Source organism: Triticum urartu, chromosome 5, assembly GCF_003073215.2.
Source record: "Triticum urartu cultivar G1812 chromosome 5, Tu2.1, whole genome shotgun sequence".
In the NCBI taxonomy this organism is placed as follows: Eukaryota; Viridiplantae; Streptophyta; class Magnoliopsida; order Poales; family Poaceae; genus Triticum; species Triticum urartu.
In genome coordinates, this window is record NC_053026.1 from 291,506,133 (window position 1) to 291,527,638 (window position 21,506).

At 46.7% G+C, this 21,506-nt stretch overlaps 2 protein-coding genes across 3 annotated transcripts; one reads left to right on the forward strand and one right to left on the reverse strand.

The window, feature by feature from the left end:
• The first annotated feature begins 2,140 nt into the window (after positions 1-2,140).
• LOC125508641 (AP2-like ethylene-responsive transcription factor At1g79700) lies at positions 2,141-6,655 on the forward strand. The gene is made up of 7 exons (XM_048673398.1): positions 2,141-2,487; positions 2,903-2,988; positions 3,358-3,366; positions 3,516-3,604; positions 3,961-4,085; positions 4,624-4,700; positions 5,789-6,655. The coding sequence occupies exons 1-7, from the start codon at positions 2,207-2,209 to the stop codon at positions 6,406-6,408; spliced, it is 1,287 nt and encodes a 428-aa protein (XP_048529355.1). The 5' UTR covers positions 2,141-2,206; the 3' UTR covers positions 6,409-6,655.
• A 429-nt stretch (positions 6,656-7,084) lies between these two features.
• LOC125508642 (protein ENHANCED DOWNY MILDEW 2-like) lies at positions 7,085-11,031 on the reverse strand. Of its 2 annotated transcripts, none has more exons than XM_048673401.1 (8): positions 10,798-11,031; positions 10,515-10,652; positions 9,839-9,882; positions 9,188-9,302; positions 8,998-9,096; positions 7,867-8,114; positions 7,678-7,767; positions 7,085-7,577 (listed from the first exon to the last, which is right to left on the reverse strand). In XM_048673401.1, exons 2-8 carry the CDS (start codon positions 10,617-10,619, stop codon positions 7,295-7,297), a joined length of 984 nt encoding a protein of 327 aa, XP_048529358.1. In that variant the 5' UTR covers positions 10,620-10,652; positions 10,798-11,031; the 3' UTR covers positions 7,085-7,294. The 2 variants fall into 2 exon arrangements, with proteins under 2 accessions (XP_048529358.1, XP_048529356.1); XM_048673399.1 differs by having other exon boundaries at positions 10,515-10,649; positions 10,798-11,029.
• Positions 11,032-21,506: the final 10,475 nt, after the last annotated feature.

Sequence of the window (21,506 nt, forward strand, 5' to 3'; positions counted from 1 at the left end):
AATTGGTAGAGGAAGATTAATTCAAGCACCCATTGATCATACTGTTATGCCCAGTGGATTGGTTCTGTTGCATAAAATCACGAAAACAATCTTGAGAATGGAATCAAGAACATCTTTAGTATTTCCCTAAAATCTCTTGAACTATATAAAAAACTTCACTTTGAGGACTTATACCCGATCTAGCCCTTCCCTCATATCTTCAATTTCTCAAAAGTTTAAGGACTTACCCCTCACAATAGCCCTCCCTCCTTAAATTTAAGCCGCCACTCAAAATCTTCATAAAGCTTTTATTTCCTCTCTCAGACTCAGTCATCGCCCACCTCCTCGGCGACAACGTCTCAGAGTTCCCCGTCGTCCATGTCGACTACGCGCGACAACCCCGACTACCCCCACCCCACGCTTTCTCCCTCCTCGACGATTGCCAAGCTCCTGTAATCGCCGCTATCTCCCTCCACCATAGCTACAACAAATAAGAACGTAGTGATTGAGATAACTCACACATAACTCGTCGGGAGCTACTAGCCTCTCGAAAGAGGTCATTGTTGAGGAGGGCAACTGCCGAAGGGCCTCATGATGCTACATGCGCCCTTCGCCTCTATTGTCGGGATCCTTCGTCAGAGGCCGATATGGTGGCAGAGGTGGTGACATGTGTGAAGACGAGGCTCTGGACCTCGTCGATCGGTGTGGGAAGGATATGTCGGGGCGGAGGTGTACGAGGTTGGCGCGGGTGAGACCCTATCGCGAAAACATGCATGAACAACACCATGAAGCAGTGGCCCCTATTGTTTTAGAGCTCAAGGTGGGACATCTTAGCACCGTTAGTGTAGATCCTAGCACGGTAGAGGTCAAAGGGGCCCCACTCAATGAATACCTTGATGCACAAGCCGACAAAGGCAGAGGGGACATGGTCTATCTTGGTGGATTCGAGTCGCGGGGATGTCGATTTGGAGAATAAAGGATAGGAAGAGAGACGGGCTTGCATGCGGGACCCAGGGTGTAGAGGAAGAAGAAAGGATAGGGAGAGAGATGGGTTTCCTTTACTCTTGAGAATGGAATTAAGAAAGGAGATGGAGAATGGAGTTTAAGCAGCCACTTGATATCTCCCTAAAGCTTCTCTCCCCCCCTCTCAGACTCAGTCATCACCCAACTCCTCAACGGCAGCGTCTTGGAGCTCCCGGTCGTCCGTGTCGACTATGTGCGGCCTCGTCGACCCCCTCCTCACGACCACCCTGCTCCCGTAATCGCCCTCGTCGCTCTCCACTATGGCTACAAACATAGAAGAGCAAAACGATCGAGATGGATCACACAAAACTCACCAGGAGTTACTGGCCTCTCGAGAGAGGTCATGGCCGAGGAGGAGGACGAGTCGAAGGGTCCAACGATAGTCGATAGTCGTGCTCCTTCATCGGAGGCTGAGCTGGTGGCAGAGGTGGCGATGAGACTCTAGCCCTTGCCGGCTGGTATGGGGAGGATCATGCTGGGGCGGAGGCGTAGGAGGTCGGCGCGGATGAGGCCCTGTTGGGAAGCCGCACATAGACAAGACAATGAAGTCATAGCCCCTCTCGTTTTAGAGCTTGGGGCATGACACCTTGACACCATTGGTGTAGATCCTGACGCGGTAGACGCCAAACGAGCCCCGCTCGGTGAATACCTTGACGCGCAAGCCGACAGAGGCAAAGGGGCAGGATGTATCTCTGTTGGATTCGGTCACGGGGATGTCGGTTTGGAGAATAAAGGAGAGGGAAAGAGACATGCTTCCATGCGGGACCCGGGGTTTAGTGGGAGTTAACTGAGGGAAGAGTAAGATGCAACAAAATTAACTCATCAAAATCTAAAGGGCCAAGGTTTTCGAGTTGTTCCCTAAAAAAAAAGGTTTTGAAGTTGTTTGAGAAATGAAAAATTGGAGGAACGGCTAGAGATGCTCTGCCCCCCTGCCTTTTAACCATGGCTAGCTGTCATCGGTGCATGTTTTTTCTGCTTTAAAGCAAATGAGCCCTTATGTGCAACATTACAACAAGCAAGGTGTCATGAGAAACTAATGCCTGCTGGCGCTTAATGAAAACAATTAAGAAATAAAATAAAACCCTCGAGCAGAGTACCAGGCCGCACAGCCTTCTCCCTCTATAAAACCCCTGCCTACTTTCTTTCTTCCACCTTGACTCCCCACTCTCGCTCGGCCCACCACCATTGACACAGCACAGAGATCATGAAGAGATCCCCTCCTCCTCCTCCTCCTCAGCCATCTCCTTCTTCTTCGCCGGCATGCTCGCTGTCGCCGTCGCCGTCGTCTCCTTCCTCCTCCGACTCGTCCTCGATCGCCATTCCCCGCAAGCGGGCGCGGACGCAGAAGGCCGGGAGCGCCAAGGCCAAGGCAGCGCCCAAGCGGGCCAAGAAAGACGCGAGCAGGAGCAGCAAGGAGTCTGACGCCTCCGCCAATGGCGCCGCCGCGGCAGGGAAGAGGAGCTCCATCTACAGAGGGGTCACAAGGTATGGATCATGCCTGTATTCCGTGGATTGATTTCGATCTCTGCCCGCAAAGTAACCAGTCAATTGCGCATTGCCGCTGATTAATTAGGAGTCGCACAATTGGTTGGTCCCCAACCTTGGCTTGCATGTCAAAAGTCTGCACCCTTTTTTCCTTCCTGATCTCTCGGAGAGCCTGTTAAGCATGATCCCGGTGGAGTTCTTGAATTCGGCCATCGGATTTTCTTGCCGTGCTCCATTTGAATAATTCGGTCAACTGCTGTTAGTTGTTAGGAAGTAGGAGGGCTGGTTGATCTGCAATCTGCATTACTGCTGCCTGCTCATTTAATCCGGTCAATCAGTTTTTCCTTACTTTTTTATCTCCTTGAAAGGCAAGTGCTTATATTGATCAGCTGCATCCATGTCAATATGTACCCAGGCACAGGTGGACGGGCAGATTCGAGGCACACCTCTGGGACAAGAACTGCTTCACTTCCATCCAGAACAAGAAGAAAGGGAGGCAAGGTAGATTTTTTTCCTTCACTTCTTCTGATTTTCAGATTTAAATCGCATTAATGTTTCAGATTTATAGAATTGTTTTTGTAAGCATCAAAGGAAAAATAGAGATGCAATACGAGGATGGTACCTAATACTGAATAAAAAACTGCAAGGTCCTTGTGACCGAGGCTGCTCTGGATCCTGATATTCCCATCTCTGATATTAGCACAAAGCATATTTTTTTCTTCCGTAAAGCGAAACGAATTTATTAAGGCTGACATTCTGATTATACTTTTTTATCTCTTTGTTTTCTGTTATCTTTTGTGGGGGTCCTTGTCTGGTGATCTGCATGTGACTGCGATCTACTTCTGCTTTGATGCTGTGTTGGCTCAATAGTCTATCTGGGTAAGTCCCACAAGCATATTTGTAGACACACATCCAGCCTACCTGTTTTTGGCAGATTCATGTCACTTGTCATTTTTTTTCTTCAATTTTCCTTTAGAATCAAAATACTTATAATCTGCTTGTTGACGATTTGGTTGTCAATTCTGCAGGGGCTTATGATACAGAGGAGGCAGCTGCTCGTGCGTACGATCTTGCAGCTCTCAAATATTGGGGCCCTGAAACCACACTGAATTTCACTGTACGTTGTTCTCCTCTTGGAAATAGAAAAAGTAATGCATTGATATGAATGTGTACATATATATCCAAGTTGCTGCGTCAGTTCCTGTTTGGTACAAGCAGGAGCCAGGGTGTGTCTTGGCAAACACCACCATTGACTCGAGAGTTATGGTGGTGACAGCAGAGAGAGTAGTAACGTCTTGACAGCCCATGTCGCTTGTGTTTTAGTAGCACTACTACTAGATGAGCAACACGCATAAAAAGACGGCCTTGAATGTGCTGGTTGTATAACAACTGTTTGTTGTTTTTCTCAACAAAATAAACATAGTTACTTACCATGAGAAATTATATTAATTCATGGACGGACGCATGCTGCAGGTGGATGAGTACGCGAAAGAGAGGTCGGAGATGGAGGGGGTGTCACGGGAGGAGTACCTCGCCGCCCTCCGCCGCCGGAGCAGCGGCTTCTCAAGGGGGGTCTCCAAGTACAGGGGCGTCGCCAGGTACTACACTATTACTGCATTAATTAGCAGCTCCGTTTGGGTAACACTATTGCGAGGCATGCAAAATTCATGAAGAGACACGTGGCATGCAAGTGCCAAGTGTATGCTACGTGGGATACAGGGATGGTGCTGACTCGGGAGGAGGGACCTTTCTGGTCGACTGACAAAATAGGGGTACGTAGGCAGCTAGGATCCATCTGCACCGTGGAGTCAGTGGCATGCGTCAGCTGGCAGGCAGAAAGTGCAACGTCATACCCCAGCCAGCCATGTCATCTAGAGTGGCCACAGATGGCTCACCTACCTACCTCTTTCTCCCGTCAGCTTCGTGTGTCGAAAAAAGTCCAACCTGGCCGACAGCAGGCCGCCGGTTTGGAAATTCGACTGGAATTCACAGAAACGGCTCAACAATATGCATCCAACTTTTTTCTCGTGACTAATTTTGACAAAACACGGGAACTAATTTTGCTGAAATTTCAGAGAGAAACAGTTGGATTTGTTGTGTCTGAATATATGTAAATGTTTATCATTTTGGGTGCAGGCACCACCACAATGGGCGGTGGGAGGCGCGAATTGGGCGGGTGCTGGGGAACAAGTACCTATACCTGGGAACCTTTGGTGAGCTCCTCCTCCTACTCCTTTGAGCAAGAAAACAGTTTTAATTAATCGGCATTGAAAGGCTACCATTGTTCGTTGTAGAATCGTCCTGCTTAACATTCCGCAAGAGCAGAGCAGCTGCCCACCTAACTTTTACCAGAATTTTATGATCAAACCTAACACCCACATATATTCAATGGCATGCACTTGTTGTTTCCCTCCCTTCAATGCACCACACCCGGCCTTACCCTGATGCTGCTACCATAATCTTTACTACTAGCATGTTAATTACTAGTTGTTCTCGCTTTATTTCTACTTTCTTTTTATTTTCTATGTATCTGAAAAAGAAAGAAAGGAAGAAAAAAGGGGCAGTGGCAGGGTCAAGATTCAGGACCATGAGAGAGACAGACCAAGATACCATCCTGTGTGCAATCCCAAGGGGATTGCTCAACTTGCCCTAAGAATAACATTAAGCACACAGACAGAGCGTTGGATCAGATCATACGCAATGCCTGCACCGCTAATTACCAGTAAATACTGCGGGCATGTGAGCAGCACGTGGTGGGAGTGGTAATGCCACCGGCTGGTGCATAGGGATCTTCAATCTCTCCCTGTCTTCTTTTCACTTGCCTCTCTGACTCAGCAGTGAGTGGTCGCCTCACGTGCATGGGGCATGCCCTCCTCTCTGTCAAAAAACAGACCAGATCAAGATTCAGGATCCAAATCACCGCACAAATGATATGATTCACCACACTAACAGCAGAGATAAAAAAGAAAAAAAAATCCCCAAAGGGCGAGAAGATCGCCACTAAAGGGCAGGTTGCCACAAGAGTTCTCTAGTTAATTACTGCAGTAGCAAAACACCGCAATCAACTCTAGTGACCAGCACATGTGAAAGTAGCAAGCATCCCATCCACATCCACTGTCGTCTTTCAGGCAACTAGGGTGTGAAATTCAGCATCTTCTACTCTAGATATCTGATGCTTGCGCTCATTCACTGATACCACCAAACAACTCTTGTCCTTTGGGAGAACAATGGAGCCAATTTGACACAAGTTGGTAAATTCTGTGATTTAGCTCACCATAGTGCATCTACTTTCTTCCTGCAGATACCCAAGAGGAAGCAGCCAGGGCCTATGATCTTGCGGCCATCGAATACCGAGGCGCCAACGCCGTAACCAACTTCGACATTAGCCGCTACCTGGACCAGCCACAGTTACTGACACAACTGGAGCAGGGGCCACAGGTGGTGCCAGCATTGCAAGAGGAGCTTCAACATGATCACCAAAGTGACAATGCAGTCCAAGAGCTCAACTCAGGTGAAGCGCAGAAACCAGGTAGCGTCAACGAGCCCATTGCAGTGGATGACACAGACAACACCGGAGACATGGGTCCCCCCCTTGTGTTTGACAGCGGCGTCGAGGAGAACCTGTGGAGCCCTTGCTATGAATTGGAGAACTTCTTTGGGCCCAACAACAGCAACTCGATGAATCTGAGCGAGTACTTCAACGTAAACGATGCCACCTTTGAGAGCAACATCGGGTACCTGTTCGAAGGATGTCCCGACATCGACGACTGCAGCACCAGGCATGGCACAGGCCTGGCGGCGCTCGGTTTTCTCAAGGAAGGTGACGATAATATGAAGGATGTTCCAGACATGAATGCAGAATTAACTCCTCAAGCAAACGATGTCTCCTGCCCTCCAAAAATGATCACTGTGTGTAATTGAGTATCTCTGTGCTCTCATGTCCAAGGAAGGTTTCAGGTTTTCATGTTGGGTATACTTCTTAGCTAGCTCCTTGTAGGCTGTCTGTCTGTCTGATCAGGTCGGAAATTCATGTGTTCATCCCCATCCTTTGAGAAAAACCCAAAGGCATTCTACTTGGTATGGTATGAGTGCCAATGTTCCTTTTTCTTCTCCTTAAAAGTTACCCAGAAGGCTAATATACTAACCTCAACGAGATGTGCTCACTTAACCTCGGTTTAACCAATCACATTGTGATAGCTTACAAGTTTCATTCATGTATTTACCCTTTATTTTTTGAGTTGGATTCATGTATTTACTTGTTCCTATAGAAGTACGGTGGTCCTAATATACTACTCCCTCTGTAAAACATCTTATATTTGTTTGAGGACGTATTACAATATAGCTTGCTTGATTTGAAAATTCCCGCTACGAATGCAGAGAATGTCCTAGGTCCCCCCAAAAAAATCTTGATGGAAGAATCTTAACTTCCATTCAACACAAATGCCATCTGTGGTAAAAACAAAAACAAATGCCAAGTACTTAGAAGCAACGTTCTTGCAACAAGTTTTCGCCGTAGAAATAGTTCAATAAAAGTTCCCGTCATGGTTATTCTTTTTCCTTTTCAAATCAGAAAAAACAGAGGCAGAACCTCAGGATATATTCTGGTAAACGTAATGTTTATTTGGCGAATTGTCATGTTATAGTGTGTCTAGCCAACCAAATAGTGGAAATGACATACGTATTAAACTTAACAAAGGGCTACATAACATTTTCTTTTTTTCTTCTCGAGATGACATGAAATGTATAAGAGGGAGCCTGTAACCGATGGTTTCTCTACACGGCAAGGTGGGAGACAAGGAATGGATCATCAGTCATCAAGCCAACCGCAGGAGCCTGGCTGTGGACGCAGGAACAAGTGCTTCGGCGCAAATGAATCGATGGGCTTCACCCTACCGCGGCCAGTTTCTGCCGGCTGAGGGGACTGAGATGGATTGCAGGACGCTAGGCGGTCGAGTAGCTCGTCTTCGTCGGGTATATCGTGCCCGTGAGGTGCACCTCTATGCCTTTCTGCTGCATCAGGATTTCTCGCATCTGGAAAGACAATATGGTCCCTCTTGGGAGTTCCCAGCTCTTCTTGAATCTCATGCTTCCTGAAAACATTTACAGAAATTCACAGAGGGTACCAGAAACCAAGACAAATGGAAAACAGGAGAAATTATGTGGCTGATCAAAGTAGGAGAATCAACAGACCTGCAGTAGATTAAAATTTGATCAGGTAGAATGCCATCCCATGCCCTTTGTGGAGTAGCCTCTTCCTCGTCCTCTACCAAGGAAATATCCCTGGAAAACAAGTAAAGGTGACGACCAGAAATTCTTATTTTCTGCAATGGGACATTACATAAAAGAGACCGGGTTGAGGATGGCAATGCAAAGGCAAACCTTGGCAAGCACTTCCGGTGATATACAGTAGGACAGCGCCTGCATACTGCGAATTGCATTTCCTTGTCATGCTTGTTCTCTGCTTCCTTACACCGCTTACATTTATGCACGGGACAACTGAATTCCAGTCCACCAGCAACACAATGCTCAAAACATGTGGCCTTGGCTTTGTTATCAGGGTAGAGTATTTTAGCAACACATCCCGGGTGGTAAAAGTGCCCACACTTTTGCTCCTTACATTGGAATACCTGAAAAGCCATCAAGAAATGGGTAAGAAAATTAAGTATTTTATAAGATGAGAACACACAAGCATTATACTCCCTCCATTTTTATTTACTTCGCATATTAGCTTTGACCTAAGTAAAACTTTACAAAGTTTGACCAAATTTATAGAAAACAATATAAACTTTCACAGTAAAAAATATATATGATGCGAAAATATATCCAATGATGATTCTAATGGTATTGATTTGGTATTGTGGATGTTAATATTTTTCGTATAAATTTGGTCAAAGTTTACAAAGTTTGACTTGAGACAATGCTAATACGCAGAGTAAATAAAAATGGAGGGAGTAATTATTACTCGTATAGATGTGCAGCACACAAAGTCAAACGCCTTCTAAGATTTAATTTCACTGCAAAGCTCTGACATGGTCCTGACATACGCGCATATCCCAATACAAGCTGGCGGATAAGATAAGAAGGTATAAGACCGAGCTCAACAACACCTTTCCTGACAGGTAAGCAAATAAGCACATCATCATCGAGTGCGGCGTTGGTGTGCTCGATGTCAATTTGTGGTGGCAGTCCATCCAGCTTTGAATACACCGGGTGATAGATTTGACACCGATGGTTTGGATGCGAGGGGATATGTATATGTTTGATTTGGCACGATCGTCAAAATTTCTATACATGCAGTATATAGTTTTTTATTAATTCACAGCAACACATTGGTGTTGCACTACTTTCTAACATCTTAGAAAATACTATAATGAAAAAGGCATCTTGAAATGCTTCCTATTTCTTATAACTTTTGAGCAATATACTTAATTTCATTTCTTCATCTCTTCTGACATAAACAAAGACAGAAAGTATCGATGAAAGATAATGAAATGTATCTGTTCTGCATACCTCAGGACCTGCTGTTAAGTTTGAAGACCCCAATAATCCACAAGCAAAACATTGATGCTGCTTATGCTTGCAGTTCTCGCACAAATATAACCCCTTTTCCTGAATTACCATTCAAAATATGAAGCAAAATGTCAACTCCTATACATAAATAGAAGTGCAAAATGAAAAACGACTAAAATATATCATATACCGCTAGTGCTTTATGCTTTTGCCACTTTGCTTCATTTAGCCCAAGGGTTGTGCACATTGATCTTTCACCATGTCCTTTGGTTGGGTGGAAGGATCTCAGACATCCACCATCACAGCTAAAAAAACATAATGTAAGAAGGAAAATTGACATAAAGCAAGGAATGCGGTTCGTTCAAAGCAACAGGAAATTCAACAAACTTGCATCTATAACACTGGAAACCATAACTCAGTGTTGCGTTACAAACACATTGATGACAATATTGAAGAAGATCCATATATTTCATTTCAAACATGATGCCTATCACAATATTGGTGGGGCTGAATCACAGAACAATTTCTGGACATAGTGAACGTGCTATCTATTTGGAAACAACTATCATGTGAATGTCAGCTATCCGAGTAGAAAAGTACAGCATTCCTAGTTTCATTAGTTTGGTTGAAGAAACATGGAATCTGTTGCTTAAAGAACACTAATTAACTACAACGTTACACAACCAATGCCCGTGTTATGTGTCAAGAAACTAAATTGCTCTATAGAGTGGGTCAAAGTTTCAGTGGAGAACGATTCTCGAGGAAAGAAAGTGAATTCGCGATCACAACTGGACATTCATTAAAGATGAAGCCGCTGAAACTTGATTGTAGATAAACCTACCAGATTAAATCACCACCATCGTCGCAGAATGCACAAACTTCCCTCTGCACAAAAATTAGATATGTTAGCTTCGCAAAATTGGGCTTAAGTAGACCAGCAGAAAACGAACACAAAATCTGGGAACTAGTTAAGAAAAGGAAAATATGGTAATATGCTAGGCATATGGGTGGAAAAATTCAACTGAATCAAGAAAATGGTTAATGTAGTTGCCTCCAGAGAAGTCCATGGTTAAGAGCTTAAGGCTACTTGTGTAATTTCGAAAAACAAGATGACAACAAGCTAGGCATATGGGTGTCAAAAATCTGGGAACATGAGTACATCACTGCTAACTTCGCTTATAGCTTTGTAATGGCATTTTTTGTAGGTTGTTTTCTGTAGTCACATTTTTTATTATGCCAAGTTGGCAGTGCCATATTTCAAATTAACCAAGTTCAAAAAGAAAGAGTCAAACTTGTTTAAGTTTGACCAACACTGTACACAAATGTGGTAAGATCTAAACCACCAAATACACATGGTACAAAAAATATATTTCATAAATAAATAATCTCATGAGACTAATTTGGTGTTATAGATGTTAATATATTTTTCTATAGACTTGGTCAAACTTAAACAAGTTTTGACTTAGAACAAACCCAGAACTTGAATTATTTTGGAACAGAGGTATAGTATGCGGTACCTGCTGAGGCTCAACTGGTGCCTCGCCATTGGCCCTCTTGTGCCTGCTGTCCTCAACACTCTTTGCCTTGCGGAGTTTGCTCACTCGCACCTTTATCACGGCCATGATCTCCCCCAAGGATCGGGCAAGGCAGATCTGCTGCCAAGACGCGAACTTTAGTTTTTCATAGGGTCCCAAACAAAAAAAGAGAAGAAAAAAACTGTCAATCTCCCTCCCCCCTCCGCGGAGAAGTGCGGCGACCGAGCCGACAGACCGGACGCGGGCGGAAGTGAGAATCGCTCACCTCGAATCCTCTGGACCTACTCCTCTAGCGGATGCTGCAAAATCTCGGCCGCTGAAATCGCCATTAGGTTCGGATCGCTGGAATTTATGGAGCCTGGGACGCGTGATGGCGAAATCAGACTCGGATCGGTAACGATTATGGAGCCTGACACGCGTGATGGCAAAAATCGGATTCGGCACACACGTTATTATGCATAAATCATCTACCGTGTTGGACCCACCTGTCTGTCAGGAACTAGCTAGCAATCAGGATGCGATCTAGAGATTTGGAGGGGAGAGATTGCGGAATTCCGCCCAGATCTCGAATGTATGTATTAATATATGGATTTACTTAGCCATTTAGGCAATTCTCAGCAACAGCACGATGCCTCCAGCCAGCCATAGCCTGGCAACGGGGTGAAACGGAACAGTAACAGCTAACGGTAAAGACACAATTCAATCTAACGGCTAGCGACGAGCGGTAACAGTGAGGAGTCATCTTAGCCGGCCGTTTCTTCTAAAACGTTTTCCTTGATCTGCTACAGTTAACTGAAACTATCGACACCTGGTTCAGTCCTGACATTGCCCCCTTCTTGAGTTTCGACGTGGCCTCACGACGATGTTGCTTCTCGCTGCCATGCTCGTGTAGTGGTACTGAAGAACTCGGGGTACGTGTACTTGATGAAATCCGCGTTCTCCCATGTTGCATCTTCAGGTGGCAAGTTAACCCATCGAATCAGCCATTGCACCACTGGCACGTTGTGTCTCTGAACCTGATGAACTTGAAGTACTTCGACTGGCCCCATTTTCATTGTACCGTCCGCATTCACCAATGGTAGGTTAGGGCTTGGGATGGATTTGTCCCCTATGTGCTTCTTCAGCTGGCTGACATGAAAAACAGGGTGTATTTGCACTTTATCTGGTAACTGTAATCTGTATGCAGAATTGCCCACTTTTTGTGTCACCAGAAAAGGCCCATAGAACTTGTTTTGTAACTTCAGTGCTCCCCTGAATCCAAATGCAGCTAGTCTATAGGGTGCCATTTTGAGGTAAACATGATCTCCAACTTGAAAAAATTCTTTCACTTCTCTTGGTGTCTGCAAATTTCTTCATCCTGTTCTGAGCCAACAACAAGTTCTCTTTCAGTTGTTGCAAAATTTGTTGTTTGGCAGACAGAAAATCTTGTGCTTTTGGATCATCAGGACCAGGAATGGCCAACTCTGAAATGAGTGGTGGAGGAAAACCATATAAAGCCTGGAAGGGGGACATCTTGATTGTTGTGTGGTAAGTAGTGTTCTACCAGAATTCAGCTAGAGATAACCATGAAAGCCATTTCTTAGGAGCTGAAGTTGTCGTGCATCTTAAGTAAGTTTCCAGGCACTGATTTACTCTCTCGGTCTGACCATCAGTTTGTGGATGATATGCTATGCTGTACCTTAGTTCTACTTTAAGGGCTGCAAAAATATCTCTCCAGAGTTGACTAGTAAAAATTCTGTCTCTATCAGATATGATCATTTTAGGAGGGCCATGCAGTCTAATTATGTTATCCACAAAAGCTTGAGCCACACTGAGTACTGTATATGGGTGAGAAAGTGGGATGAAATGTGCATATTTAGTAAATCTGTCCATTATTACCATGATCACATCTTTTCCCTGAGAACTAGGCAGTCCTTTAATAAAGTCCATTGATATATGTTGCCATGCCATGTCAGCTACAGGGAGTGGCTCCGGTAGTCCAGGTTGCAAGCAGTTTTCATGTTTTGCTCTTTGGCAGATGGGACAGGCGGCAATGAAAGCCTCTACTGTTGATTTCAATCCAGGCCAGTAGAAAATGCTTTTAACTCTGTGGTAAGTTGCTCTTCTTTCAGAATGACCCCCCACAGGAGAACTATGCAGTGCAAGTAGTAGTTTGTTTCTTAACTCAGGGATATTGCCCACCAAATTTTTTCCCTTATATCTTATAATGCCAGCTGTAAGGGAATAATCTGATACTGAGTTGTCTTTCTTCAGTAGCAATTTCTCCAACAACTGAAGACTTCCTGGGTCTTTGTGATAACTGTCAACTAGTTCTTCTGCCCATATAGGAGTAGCAGCAGAGATGGCCATGCATTTAGGGAGCAGTCTTGACAATGCATCAGCTACTTTGTTCTGAATCCCTTTTTTATATTGGATGGTGAAATTAAATTCCAATAGCTTCATCATCAACTTATGTTGTACTCCTTCAGTAATTTTCTGGTCAGTTATAAACTTTAGTGACTGCTGGTCTGTTTTGATAATTAGCTCTTTGCCCAAGAGATAGTGCCTCCACCTCTTGAGAGCTTCCAGAATGGCCAAGGCCTCTTTTTCATAAGTAGACAGAGCAACATTTCTAGGGCAGAGAGAAGAACTGTAATAAGATATAGGTCTTCCCTGCTGCATTAACACAGCTCCAATACCTTTCCCACAAGCATCAGTTTCCAACATAAAAGATTGTGTGAAATCTGGTAGAGCCAACACAGGAGCAGATGTGAGAGCTTGTTTTAGTTGTTGGAAAGCCGTATTATGCTCAGGTTGCCAGGAGAAGTTGCCCTTTTTTAACAAGTCATGAAGGGGTCTGCATATTATACCATAACCTTTAATAAATCTTCTGTAATATCTAGCCAGACCCAAAAAACTTCTCAGTTTAGTTATGTTTTCAGGAGTTGGCCATTCTGCTATAGCTGAAATTTTCTGGGGGTCTGTTGCTACCCCTTTCTCAGAGATAACATGACCCAAATACTCCACTTGCTGTACTGCAAATACACACTTGGACATCGTTGCATATAGCTGATTTTCTCTGAGCAATTCCATTACTAGTTTGATATGTTCCAAGTGTTCATTGAGAGATTTGCTGAATATTAATATGTCATCGAAGAAAACCAATACAAACTTCCTCAAGTAAGGGGAAAATATGGTGTTCATTAATTCCTGAAATGTACCAGGAGCATTTGAAAGTCCAAATGGCATAACAAGATATTCAAAATGCCCTAGAAATGTTCTAAAAGCAGTTTTTGGTATATCTTCAGGAGACATCCTGATCTGATGGTACCCAGACCTTAAGTCCAATCTTGTGAAGTATTTTGCTCCTTAGAGTTCATCTAACAAATCTTCTATAACTGGTATAGGAAATTTATTTTTAATGGTGAGAGCATTGAGCTTTCTGTAGTCTGTACATAACCTCATAGGTCCATCCTTTTTCTTTACTAGGAGGACAGGAGCTGCAAAAGGGCATTGACTGTGTTTTATCATGTGTGCAGCTAGCAGCTTTTTGATTTGCTTTTCCATTTCCTTCTTTTGGTGCTGAGGAACCCTGTAAGGTCTGACCTGAGGTGGAGTAGCCCCAGCTACTAGAGGAATTTTGTGGTCCAGAACTCTCTGTGGTGGCAGTGTTTTTGGCTCTTCAAAGAGATTTGCATATTCCAGTAGTAACTTTTGTATTTGAGGAGGGGTTTTGAAATCTGGAGGGGCATCCATCAATATATTATTGATCTGACAAAGAAATACTTCAGGTCCTTTTTCCATCAGTTTGTCCACTCTCTTAGGTGGCACTTCTTTCAGATTAGCAGCACTTGAGAATATGGCTATAGATACAGTTTGTTTCCCTCCATGAGTGAATCCAAATTGCTGTGCAGGTTTGTCAAATGATACTGGACTTACATCAGTGAACCAATCATATCCAAGGATAACATCATGGCTGGGTAGAGGTATTACCCTGAAGTTGTGAGACAATGTCAGTTTAGCTATCTGAAATTTACAGTTGTGAACTACTGCATCAGATACTAATATGCCCCCTCCAGCTACTGAAATGTTTCTGGGCTTTACAGGTAACATGTTGCAGTTAGCTTTAACTGCAAAATCCTGATTAAGGAAAGAAGTAGTACTGCCAGAGTCAAGTAAAGCTACTGCCCTTTTTCCATTGATATGTATTATTACTGTTGGTGTTGGTACAGCTAACTGTTGTCCCATAGCAAAGGCAGATATAAACATAGCTTGATCTCCTTCAGATACTAGTTCCATTTGCTCCTCAAACTGTTGCTCTTCCATATCATAAGTTGTTTGCTCCTCTGTTTCCTGCTGCATGGCATGAACAGTTGGCACTAATTTACACTTATGACCATGCACCCACTTGTCACCACACCTCCAACACTCTCCTACTTTCCTGATTTTCTGTGTGTTGTTAACAGGAATTTCAGCTTGCCTGATAGGTGGTTGTTGCTGAGTAGAGGGAGTAGTGTTCTGTTTAAGAGGAGAACTGCCATGTGATTTCTGGTAGTAATTGCTATAAGGAACAGTATTTCTTTTGGGAACTGTTGATACTGGTGGATAGCAGGGCTCCACATCTTTAGCTAACCAATATGCATCAGTAAGTGTTTGAGGTCTCAGGGGTCTGATCTGGAATTTTATGCCATCTCTCAATCCATTGACATAGCATCTGACAAACCAAGATTCTCCCAGTTCTGGATTTTCTTCCTGAACTTCATCCATGAGATCTTCAAAGAGCTTTGTGTATTTAGATACATTGCTATTCAACTGTTTAACTGAATTGAATTTTTCAGTTAAGTCATAAGAACCCTGTGCAGAGAACCTCTTAGTGATTTCAGTGCAGAATTCCTTCCATGATACTTTCTTTTTTAACAGTCCTGATCTCCTCAACCACACATCTGCTTCCCCTATAATGTATAATTGTTCCAAAGAAACCTTATATTCTTCTGGTGCTCCAGACATTTGGAAGTATTTGTTACACTGCCTAATCCATCCAACTGGATCTTCACCTTCAAATCTAGGAAAATCCATTTTAGGCCCTTTTGTCAGAGATCTCATGAACTGGCACTGCATGTCATGTTCATAAGTTTTTGCATAGCCCTGCCATAACTGTCTATCTCTGTTTTGCTGATAATGTTGTTGAAATGCAGGAGTATAAGCATTGTGCCTAGCTATCAGAGGTGTTCCCAATGGACTTGCTTGCTCTGTTCTGCCCTGCTGATTAAATCCAGGAGGTACTGCTGGTTTACTTGTTCTGATAGGAGGTAAGTTTTGTATCTGCAACTCTTCCAGTTGTCTAGTTTTCTCTTTTTCTGCTTCTAGATGCTTCGTGAGTTGTTCTGTTCTGAGTAGTTGGTTCTGCATTTGCTCCTGATGTCCTGCTGGTGATTTAGGAACTTGCTGTGAGCTGGAAGGTAGATCAGTAGCCTCTCTTTGTACTTGGTTCTTCACCAATGTTTGCAGCACTGCATTAATTGTGGAGAGTTGTTTGCCTAGGTCCAACACAACTTGCTCAACATTCCCCACTTGCACTGATATTTCGCCCCGTTTGGAACTGATAGAGTGGACATCATCATGCAATTTCGCCATATCTGCCTGCATCTGAGCTTGATCTTTCTGTAAAACTCCCAAATCCTCGCGCAGAGACAACATCTCTTGAAGATCTGCCTCGTCAATTGCCTTTGTGCGCCCCATCTCCTTGATCTGAAGTGGTTCTTAGGAATTTTACCACTAGATGCCCAGCAACCCTCGCTCAACTTCAGATCCTGTCGTCGCCATGATCCACGCCTCCAAGGTACACGGATCAGTGCTCAGACACAGGATTTTACTGATCAGGCGATGTGCCCGACCAACCGCTCCTGCTCGACTGATCTGTACCCGAATGATCGCCGATCAGAAGAACTAGGGTGGGAAATCGGGTGGGATCTGGCTAGAGAGAAAAAATTTCCCCAATTTCACTCACTTCCGCCGAGGAACGACTGCTCATGATACCAATTTGTTAGGAACTAGCTAGAAATCGGGATGCGATCTAGAGATTTGGAGGGGAGAGTTCCGCCCAGATCTCGAATGTATGTATTAATATATGGGTTTACTTAGCCATCTAGGCAATTCTCAGCAACAGCACGATGCCTCCAGCCAGCCACAGCCCGGCTGTCTTTATAGGCGATAGCTCCCGGCAACGGGGTGAAACGGAACAGTAACAGCTAACGGTAAAGACACAATTCAATCTAACGGCTAGCGACGAGCGGTAACAGTGAGGAGTCATCTTAGCCGTCCGTTTCTTCTGAAGCGTTTTCCTTGATCTGCTACAGTTAACTGAAACTATCGACACCTGGTTCAGTCCTGACACTGTCATTGAGAGTATTTTCTCTTCCGGCGTGGGCAGGGAGCGGCGTGGCGTCGATTCGGGTGGCTGTAATGCCCCTGATCCAAGAGGTGATCAGCGATCCAGAGAGGGTGAGAGGGAGCAGGTGAGGAAAGGGGATGAGCTTGGAGAAGGGGTTGGGATTGCTGAGGGAAGTTTAGATATAGAAGTGATTTACACACGCATGCTTCATACGGCCACATGCGGCCACCCTTTATCGTCACCCACGCCTCCACTTGGCCGGCCAGCTGGCTGGGCCCACCAGCCAGCTCTTAGGCACACTAACAGCTGGTTATGTGTGACATTCTCCCCTCCTTAAGACGAGGCATCCCCCTCCTAGATGGTAGCTGTGGGAAATCGCCGGCGTAGCACTTCGTAGTCCTCCCAGGTGGACAAATCCGAAGATGATGACGACCACTGGATCTTGAGCTGCACCACGGGCGCGTCTCCATGCTTCATCATGCGCCTCTCCAGAATTTTGATGGGCTCTGTCGTCGAAGCAGACAGGTCTTGGACTCGGGGAAGCTCGGCGAACACCAGCGAGTAATCCAGCGTGAATGGATTAAGCTGGGAGACGTGGAAGACCGGGTGCACGCGGCTGTCCGGTGGCAAATCCATCTTGTAAGCCAGAGGTCCAATCTTCTCCAGCACGGTGTAGGGGCCGAAGAACTTGTAGGCAAGCTTGGCGCATGGGCGTGAGACCACGGAGCGTTGCACATAGGGCTGCAGTTTCAGCAGGACTTGTTCGCCCACTTGGAAGGAGCGCTCGACGCGGTGCTTGTCCGCCTGCTTCTTGAAGCGGTGCTGGGCGCGCGCCAGCTGGGCACGGATGGCATCCATATGTGCTGCCCAGTCCAGGTCGTCGTCGGCTGGTGCCTCATCCGCCTAGGTTGCCATGGCGCCCAAATTGGCTTCTCTGCCGTACAGGGCCTTGAAGGGTGTGCACTTGAGCGATGAATGGAAGGTCGAGTTGTACCAGAACTCAGCCATCGGAAGCCTGCGGCGCCACTTGTTGGGGGAGTCGTGGACGGCGTAGCGCAGGTACATCTCCAGGCACTGGTTCACCCGCTCGCTCTGGCCATCGGTCTGCGGGTGGTACGCTGTTGAGTACAGTAGCTTGGTGCCCGCGCTCTCAAGCAGCTCGCGCCAGAGGTTGCTGGTGAAGATCTTGTCGCGGTCGGAGACGATGGACGAAGGGATGCCGTGCAGCTTCACAATGTTGTCCCAGAACGCGCGGGCGACTGTCGCGGCGGTGAAGGGGTGGCGGAGTGGCACGAAGTGCGCAAACTTGGTGAAGCGGTCGACGACCACCATGATGGAGTTGCAGCTCTCGGACGCCGGCAAGCCCTCGATAAAATCCATTGTCAGGTCCTCCCATGGCGCAGAAGGAATGGGCAGGGGCGCGAGGAGGCTAGCCTGTTTGGTGTGCTCGTGCTTGGCATGTTGACAGATGGCGCATTGATGCACAAACTCCTCCACGTCCTTCTTCAGGCCACGCCACTTGAAATGCTTCTTGACATGGTGATAGGTCGCCGTGACGCCCGAGTGGCCACCCACCGCGCTATTGTGGAGCGCGGCGATCAGCTTGGTGCGCAGGGCCGTGTTCGCCCCAATCCAGAGCCGGCCTTGACGACGAATGACGCCTCGGTGGAGCTCGTACCCGTCTGCATCCGGGCTGGACACGGCCAGATGTTGGAGGTGCTCCTGGGCCTCCGCGTCCGTCGCATAGGAGTTAGCCACCTCTTGCAACCACCCCGGCTGGCAGGTCGAGAGCACGGCCACGCCCATGAGCTTGCCCACCCTGGAGAGCGCATCCGCTGCGTTGTCGAGGCCGCGCTTGTACAGGAAGCGAAACTGGAGATCGACGAGCTTGGACATGGCCTTGCGCTGGACGTCTGTCTCGAGGTGTTGCTCGCCCAAGTTGCAGAGGCTCTTGTGGTCCGTGAGGATGTCGAACGGCCCGCGTTGTAGATACTGTCGCCATTTGTCCACAGCCATCATAATCGCGAGAAACTCCTTCTCATAAGTGGAGAGTTTCTGGTTGCGTGCGCCCAGTGCCTTGCTGAAGTAAGCCACGGGGTGCCCCTCTTGAGTGAGCACAGCGCTGATGCCCGTGTTGCAGGCATCCGTCTCGATGGCGAACGGCCTGTCGAAGTTGGGGAGCGCGAGCACCAGTGTGGTGACCATGGCCTGCTTGAGCAGGTCGAACACAGCTTGGGCGTGCTCGGACCACTCAAAGCCTTTCTTGGTGAGGAGCCGCGTGAGTGGCTTGGCGATGATGTCGTAGTGCGGCACAAACTTGCGGTAGTAGCCGGTGAGGCCGAGGAAACCGCAAAGTTCAGTCGCCGTCGTCGGCGTAGGCCACTGCACCATGGCCTGGGTCTTCTCCGCATGGGTGGCGACGCCCTCGCGGGAGATCACGTGGCCGAGGTAGTCGATGTGGTCGGTGGCGAACTCGCACTTGGAGACCTTGACATAGAGTTGGTGTTGTCGGAGCAACTCCAGCACCATGCGCACATGTTCTAGGTGCTCCTCCATCGTTTCACTAAAGACCAGAATATCGTCAAGGAAAATGATAACGAACTTGCGGATGAACTTACGGAAGATCGCGTTCCTCAGGCATTGAAATGTTGCCGGTGCGTTGGTGAGGCCGAACGGCATGACGTGTGTCGGTGTCAAAACCGGCGGATCTCGGGTAGGGGGTCCCGAACTGTGCGTCTAAGGCGGATGGTAATAGGAGGCAGGGGACACAGTGTTTTACCCAGGTTCGGGCCCTCTTGATGGAGGTAAAACCCTACGTCATGCTTGATTAATATTGATGATATGGGTAGTACAAGAGTAGATCTACCACGAGATCGGAGAGGCTAAACCCTAGAAGCTAGCCTATGGTATGATTGTATGTTTTCCTATGGACTAAAACCCTCTGGTTTATATAGAAACCGGAGAGGGCTAGGGTTACACAAGGTCGGTTACAAAGGAGGAGATATCCATATCCGTATTGCCTAGCTTGCCTTCCATGCCAAGTAGAGTCCCACCCGGACACGATACGAAGTCTTCAATATTGTATCTTCATAGTCCAACAGTCTGGCCAAAGGATATAGCCCGGCTGTCCGGAGACAGCCTAATCCAGGACTCCCTCAGTAGCCCCTGAACCAGGCTTTCAATGACGATGAGTCCGGCGCGCAGTATTGTCTTCAGCATTGCAAGGCGGGTTCCTCCTCCGAACACATCTCAGAAGAATTTGAATACAAGGATAGTGTCCGACCCTGCAAAATAAGTTCCACATACCACCGTAGAGAGAATAATATTTCCACAAATCTTAATCTGCTGACACGTTTTGGCAGCATGACATCATGCCATGGCCCGATGATTATTCGAACCGTTTTTCTTCAACCAGCTCCACACATAACGTGAGGCGGTTTCTTGACACGTCTTGTCAAAGCAGAGATTGCGTTCCCCTAATTACAGGATTCTCATCAATATGGTCGTGGGTAACCCAACCGTGTCTAGGACTCCTAGATTATAGGCAAGTCCCAAACGGCTACGGAGAGGACGCTTGATATTCACCCTCTTTATAAAGGGACAAGGCTTTTACTTTTTTCCCTCCCGTGCTCAATCGAATCCTTCCCCCGCCTCGAGTTCTAACACCCAAAGCCCAGGTCAGGTGCTTCGGACCTTCAATCATGTCCGGATCTAGCCTTCAAGGCCGGTGGATGCCCTCCTCCATTACGGAAGAGGATATCAAGAAGTTGAGGGAGACCAGATACCTGACCGCCGAAATTTCGCATAGGCTGCCCACCCGAGGGCAGGTCATCCCTACTCCCGAACCCGACGAGAGCGTCATGTTCGTCTCCCACTTCCTCCGAGGTCTAGGCCTCACTCTGGATCCCTTCGTTAGGGGTTTGACGTTCTATTACGGGCTAGATTTCCACGATCTAGCCCCAGACTCCTTTCTCCACATCTCGGTATTTTATTGTCGTATGTGAGGCCTTCCTCCGCATTACCCCTCACTTCGGCCTGTGGCTCAAGACCTTCGACGTGAAGCCGAAGATGGTCGAAGGGCAGCATGTAGCGTGCGGAGGCGCATTAATAAGCAAGATCGCCAGAGCTCCATGGCCGAAGGGTTCCTTTCCAGAGGTGTCCGGATTATGGCAATGGGAGTGGTTTTACATCACAACTCCCAGAAGTGCCAAGTGGGTGGCTGCCCCTGCTTTCCGCTCGGGCCCTCCACCACAACTAATGTCATGGATTAGCAGAGGGCTGAGCTGGGGTCCAGCCAAGGACGTGCTTGTACTGCAGAGCCGCATTCAAGATCTCTTCGAAGGAGATTTTAGTCTGGTTATGGTGGTGCAAGTCATGCTGGTTCGACGAATCCAACCATGCAAACGCCGGCCCCTCCGCATGTGGGAGTTCAACCCAGAAGGACCGCGCACTATTCAGAATTTCCTCGGCCTGACGCACGAGGAGATGTACAAATCATTCTTCGGACCCCAAATGGAGTGTTCGGAGACTACCGAGGACGTGGGCCTAAGCAGCAACCATACCACCGACCAAGTAAATAATCCTTTAGCTGAACACACCGTCTT